We start from the raw sequence: 6,800 nt of genomic DNA, 5'->3' as shown, positions 1-6,800 counted from the left end.
TCACACTGACTTCGATACGTCTACTATATAAATATACATATACTCATAGAGATAATGGCATGAGGCTTAAATCCAAAAACACATTCGTCAAACTCAACATTTAGCATAGTTCCTTGTTTCATTATGTCGAAACAAAGCCCATTTGGTCAACAATAAAATGCAAAAAAGACTTGATATAGGAATCACCGGGTTATCCTCTCCACCTAATTATATTCATCATGTTGTTGTTGAACAACATGACCACATCCCGTACATATAGAAAATAATTCTGGTGCCAAAGCGTTACTAAGCGCTGACATGGTGGAAAAATTACAAATCGAGTTACCATGTCGATGATTTCACTGCCCCCAATAGGTAGGATCGGCGTACTCTCACCTCTACTGCGTAGCTAGTGCGGTAGGGCGACGTCACACACTGAGCGGTAGTCCAGACCAGGGGGCATATGCATAACACCAAAGAGCTTTAACGCAACAACCTGCGAGCTGTGCGGTGATATCCAATCCGCAGCGACACAACTCGCAAACTTTTTCATCTCATACATCTGTTTTCAATTTGCCGTCCAGAAACCCCTCGGAATGGAAATGTTACGAGCTATGTCGCTGTTTAATATCCATCTAAACGTATCAACATGGAATCCAATTTTGTAGAACTTAGGTTGACAAAAACAATACTGTAGTAAGATGATTCGTAGTTTGAGCGCTCAAACCTCAGAGTATATATTTGTTCTTTGAGAAAAAAAATGCTGCACGTCGCCATGAACCGCTTCCCAGGAAAACCGCGATCACTCTTCCACTCTGTACAATGGCCTGCTCCATCTGATAGTGACAAGAGGCTTTGGCGGTTTGGCCAATGAACACAAATGGGGAGCCAGACAAAAGCATCCACGATCCAAACATTAGCTCATATATAAGCGAACATGATCCAAACATTAGCAATTATATATATATATGCCTGCAAAAGCTTAAGGATACACTTGTATTGGACATAGTATATGGCTACACTAATTAGTTTGGACATAATATATGGCTACGCCAATAAATTTATGTCAGGGAGTTCTTACTTTCTATCAGCAAATATATTCCAGGAAGCGCGTCAAACAAGAATAGTCCGTAACCTACACGTCTTGCAAGCAGAATTGTGCAAAGCAGAGTTGTCACTCGAATATAGAAGACATGTCGGAATGGTAACGACCAGGAAATGAAAGAAGGAACTATGCTAAATTGTCCGTCACCTACACGTCTTGCAAGCAGAAATGTCCAAAAGCAGAGTTGTCACTAGCATACTGAAGCAGAGTTGTCACTCGTATACTGAAACAGAGATCGTACAAGTTCTAGAGACATGTACGTCCAGCTTCTGCAGACATCAATTAGGTAGTAGTTTGATTTACATAGGAGTCTGATTTGTTTAGGGAAAGAGTTAAGTTAGGAAAGATTTGAGAGTCCAGTCCGAGTATGCCTCATGATTGTAACTCCTTTATAAGGAGAGGATCGTAATCAATGAGAGGATATGAATAGAGCTATTAATCTGTCTCCTACCTCGTGCTGCTCTCCTACCCAGCGCCCCTGTTTATGCGCTTGCTGTTCTAAACATCCCTGCATACTACCACAGCTAGCCACCGGCGAGGCTTCCGGCCGAAGCCACCCGTTCATCACGATTACCACCTGAGATCTGGTACTGGTCGTGACACATTCATACACCAGCCACTATCTGCAGAAATACATTATTCTAGTTTCAATTCACAGCAAGCGAAACAACAAGGACTCGTCCACGATCTACAGGTCTGATACGAACTCAAAGTGCAAAGCATAGTGGAACAGACAAGCGATCACTCAGTTACAGAGGGGTTGGCATCAAGAAATTTCTTGCTTTCTCTCCTAGTGATCTAGCTGCTCGGTGCTTGCTATTACCTTAGTTTTCTGCAACATAGAGAAAGAACAAAATCATATTATGATATAAGCAAGTACAACCACCCACCAAAAAAGGAAGCACTAGATTGATATTGAATGACATAAGCAATACAGTAAAAGGGCGTACAGGTCTTGGAAGTAATTACTCTGTAACACTATCAGTTTACGCTTATCAACTAAAGGTATATAGCATATCATTGTGGGATGCAGAATATTTAAGCGAACAAATGGTATGTTCAGGATCTGTGGTTTTATTTTATTATGTTCGACCAAAGATTAGCATCACATAAGAGGACAGTCACTCAAGGTGTGTATGGGCACGACTCGTGGGCCTGTTCTAGTTCGAACATCTGACTTGAACTTGTATTAAAGACAACTTTCATTAAAGCAAGAAATCCGACTTTCCAGATGATGCCAACTCGATGTGTTCATGCCTGTTAGTTACATTGCACAACCATTATCGGATTGGAACTACAAAAGTGCAATTAGTACAAGACATGCTTCTAGCCCCTAGGACAAATAGTCTGTGTTTTAAGATGCATCTGGAAGCATACAACATTGCAGGTATCCGTTGGTTTCAGAACCAAAATGCTCAATATGAAAACAAAAACAATCATCTAAGATCACGATTCCAAATGCTAAATAGAGCTATTTTTGTTGCAAGGGTGCCATTTCTTGTCAAAACGTGAAAACAAAGTCGTTTAACAACAAAACAAATAAAAAGAGCACAACCCAAAATAAGCATAACCGAAGGCAACAGGAGGAACTCTTTCATTGCTCATCCACAAACATCACAGTAGGAGTAACTTGCCACAGCTTTTTGTCTAGATACAGATGTATCTGACGCATTTTAATATGAAGATACATCCGTATCAAGGCAAAGCTGTGAGAAGTTTTTTGGAACGGAGGGAGCGAAGTACTTTTTTAAATGCACACCCCCACTGAATCTGAGACTTCAACGTCTGCAGATGCTGAGCACGTAAAATTCACTAGATCCACAATACAATATAGTTTACTTTTTTAGACTTTTAATTCTATTAGTTGCAGCAATCTTCTCTTTCAATCTAAATCTTAAATGAATCGCGTATGCAGTCAGTATGCATAGAACTATAGTAATGTCAAATGCAACTAATCAAACAGGGTACAGTCTTGTTCTTTTTTTTTTGTCTCAGCCAGTGCAGAATTGCAGAACAATGTGCAACGTAACTTCATATGCCGTTGTCGTTATGACTGTTTGCTAATTCACAGTTCTAGAGGTAACGTGTTTCATGTTTTGATATTTCCACTACTGTACAAATCATTAAGTTTCTTGAATTATATTGCCCACTTAATAATTAAATTAGACCTTTACAAACAGCATTATCACTGCAAAAGTAAATATTGTAGACCTGACTCCTGTACTGAATTAGTTCCAATGCAATGCTGCCAGTGTGCTAATAGCAATATCTTCATGGTGTGTTTCTTCCATTCCCTTCAATGTCGAATGCATTTTAATCACTTTCATTACCTAGAGGTTACGGCTGTTTTGCTTGGATTATATAGTCCACTCAATGATCAAATTAAACCGATACAGGAAAGCATTCAGATAAGGTCTCTAAATCTTAAGGCTATTGGTCGCGAGCCCAACCCCCAACCCCCTCTCATCCCGCGACTCAGGGGCGACTGCGCCGGCACCAGGGACCTCCTCCGCCCTTCCCCATCTCCTCACCGCCGCCGGAGGTCTCCGCCGGGCAAAGCCCGGGCGGGGACGGCGGCGGCGGGGCTTTCCCCACGGGCAGCAGGGCCCCTTTCCCACGGCGGCGGCGGCGAGATCTGGTGGCCTGTGGCGGCGCGGTGCCGCGGCATGGCTGCGGCGAGTTTGGCACGTCCTAGGTGGTGGCAGGGCTCCCTCCGCTCGATGGTGGTGCCCCCTGCGGCGGCGCCTTGGGATCTAGGTCCGGCTTGGGCCTTTGGGGCCTGGGCGGGCTTGTGGATCCGAGGTGGTTGCTGCAGGTGGCATGGTGGCGCCAGCCTGATGTGGCTGCCTGGCACCGAGGTGGTGCCGGCGGCGGCGGGCTGCGCGTGGTGACCGTGGTTATGCAGGTGGTGGGCAATGACCTATGAGGCATCAGTGTTCCTCTCCTCCTGTCGGTGCTGGCTAAAGCCAACAGCTTTATCCTCGTCCCCATCTCCGGTCGACTCTGCATCGGGTCATGGTGTATGGCCGGGGCGAAAGCCCTGCTTGGCAGTTGCCGATGCTGACCACGGCGACGTCTGCGGGCGCCGTTTCCTTGTTGGGGGCGTGGTCATGCGTGGTCATGGCCTTCACTATGTCGACCCCTCCCCGGTTGCCGGGGGAAACCCTAGGTCCGGTCCTCCAGACCAGGCGGCGGCGGCGCCACGGTGTCGTTATCTTCTTGAAGACGTTGTCTAGGCCATCTAGGGTGAGGCCGATGCGGCTGTTGGAAGCTGGGGCGAGGTGTTGCACTGTTGGTGCTGGTCGCTGCCCAAGGCTTGGGTTTCGAGGGCGCAATGTACGACATGGTGGATGCATCTGGATCGACGTCTTCCCCGAGTCTGTTGGGACCTTGCCTTCTTCTCGCCGTCTCCTCTTAGCGCATGAGAGGAGGTACGTTGGTCCAAATAGCCTTGGAGGCGAGGTCGAGCTTCGGTTGTATCTTGCTTGGTTCGTGACGCGGTCTTGAAACCATGTGCTCCTTCATCTCGTCATTCGTGGTTGGATGTCGGACAAGGCGGGTCGTTTATCATTGAGTTTGTAGAGGGTCCGTTGTTTGCCGGTTGGCAATGTATCATGGTGTGTAGTGTGTGCGTGGAGTTGTAGCCTTCTTGGCGTTGTATCAGCCGTCTTGGCATTTCTTCTATATGATTGATACACCTCTAAGGGTGTATTCTCGAAAAAGAAAAATCTTAAGGCTATTCACAGGACTTCTGTAGTGAATTAGTGCTAATGCAATGCGACCTGTTTACTACTTGAAATACTCTTGATGGTGCGTCACCTTCCTTGCCATCGCTATCAGATGCATTCAAATCATTTCCAGTGGTAATTGCTTGACCACCAGTGTGTTATTTTTTCAGTACGTTCTGAATTTGCTACCGTGAACCGTATAACGACTGAACATTTCGTTACCTACTTGGTGGCAAACAATGGAATGTGAAGTAGAAGATGAAGAGAAGGGAACATACCTTTCTGCCCCTCTGGCGCCTCGTGGAAGACGACCTCATTCTCAGGCACCGTCCGCAGCTCATCAGTCTCCCCAGCACCCGCTGTCCCGGCATCCTCGGGGTACCTGACGACCACCACGGGGCAGACGCAGTGGTGCACGCAGTAGTCGCTGACGCTCCCGAGTCTGCTCTTGCCTCCCTTGCGGGATGCGCCGAACCCGCGGCTGCCCATGATCATGGCGGACAGGCCGAGGCGCTCGGCCTCGAGGCAGAGGCGCTCCTTCATGTCGTGGTCCTTGACGATGTGGATCTTGAATGGGATCTGCGCGGCGACGAGCGGCTGCGCGACGTCCTGCGACTTGGCGGAGGTGAAGGCGTCGAAGTCCTCCTCCCGCTTCTTCTTCTTCATCGCGTCCTCCTCGGAGGAGGGGTCGGAGTCGGAGGGCGGCGGCGGCGGCGCTTCGTCGTCGTCGTCGGAGACGGAGACGGGGATGGAGCCCCAGTCGGCGCCGTAGAGGACGGAGGTGGGGCGCACGTGGAGGAGAACGACGGCGTCCCCCGGGCGCAGGTAGTTCTGCACCGCCCACTTGACGGCGAAGGCGGACTCGTCGGAGAGGTCGACGGCGATGGCGATGCGGCGGTGCGCGGACGGGGAGGCGGCGGCCAGGGAGGAGAAGAAGTAGCGCGGCGAGCTCGGCTGGATTGCAGCTACCGCCTGCGCCTGCGCCGTCGACAGGCGAACTGGGGGTGGCGGCGAGGGGGAGGACTTGCCGGCGGTCGGGGAGGCCGGGTGCGCCGCCATCGGCCTAGGGCTCTTCGGGTTTAGGGTTCGTTGATTCGAATGTGTGCAGCTACTGTATGGAGCGCTCGATCTGATCGGAAATGGAATGGGGAGGAGACGAGGGTTTTGCAGAGCAAGATTTGAGATTTGGAGTGCGAAACAGGAACTGCTCTGGTTTTCGGCGAAACAACGGCGGCGGTGGCGCGTTGTGGATAGGACACGTTACCGCCGCCGGACTGCGCTTTTTGTCGCTTTACGCTTTCTCTGTCCCACGACTGAGCTTCCATCATTTTCGCTGGGATTTTCACACAAATGAAAGCTCAAATCTATCAAAACGAGAGGAGAAACAAAATTTGCAGAAATTCTACTATATCATCGATAGGTAGAAGTCATGGCCGACAACATTAAAGGGAATTTTTGGAACCTGAGTACTTCTAAACCCGATTAAACTTTATCTGCAACTAACTTATGTAATTGTCCTCTGTGTGGATGAATTTCTTCATACTATTTATATGAAACTTGTAATTTTTCCCTAAGCTACATACTTTTGGATTTGGGTACAAAAATGGCATGCACGTACATACGTGCATTCTCTACATTCAAAAAAATGCATTTAGAATTTTTCAAGGTACGAAAATACGAATTTTGGATCCGCACAATGGAACGGGTTCCGTGGAGCCCATAACAAGATCCACTCAGATCCACCTCCATCCTCAAACACTCACTCCACTCTTCCTAAAACTCCACATAATTTCGCCCGCTTCCACTGATCTCAAATTCTTCTGAGATCTTCCTACATATATCTGATGAAAATGGTGGTAAACTTATCAAAGGCACTGTTGTTCCTTTCTAGCCAAAGGTAGTGCGCCATAGGAGAACCAGGGCATTGACCACTTCGCGCTGAATGCGACCCACCGCCTCGATCAGCCTACTCAACCACTCGAGAATCA

General features: G+C 48.1%; 1 protein-coding gene across 1 annotated transcript; it reads right to left on the bottom strand.

The window, feature by feature from the left end:
* Positions 1-1,675: 1,675 nt before the first annotated feature.
* On the bottom strand, positions 1,676-6,032 carry LOC124650080 (universal stress protein PHOS34-like). The gene is made up of 3 exons (XM_047189641.1): positions 5,091-6,032; positions 1,908-1,916; positions 1,676-1,707 (listed from the first exon to the last, which is right to left on the bottom strand). Exons 1-2 carry the CDS (start codon positions 5,869-5,871, stop codon positions 1,909-1,911), a joined length of 789 nt encoding a protein of 262 aa, XP_047045597.1. The 5' UTR covers positions 5,872-6,032; the 3' UTR covers positions 1,676-1,707; position 1,908.
* Positions 6,033-6,800: the final 768 nt, after the last annotated feature.

Source organism: Lolium rigidum, chromosome 4, assembly GCF_022539505.1.
Source record: "Lolium rigidum isolate FL_2022 chromosome 4, APGP_CSIRO_Lrig_0.1, whole genome shotgun sequence".
NCBI classification, from domain to species: domain Eukaryota; kingdom Viridiplantae; phylum Streptophyta; class Magnoliopsida; order Poales; family Poaceae; genus Lolium; species Lolium rigidum.
This window is presented reverse-complemented; position numbering and strand designations above follow the sequence as displayed.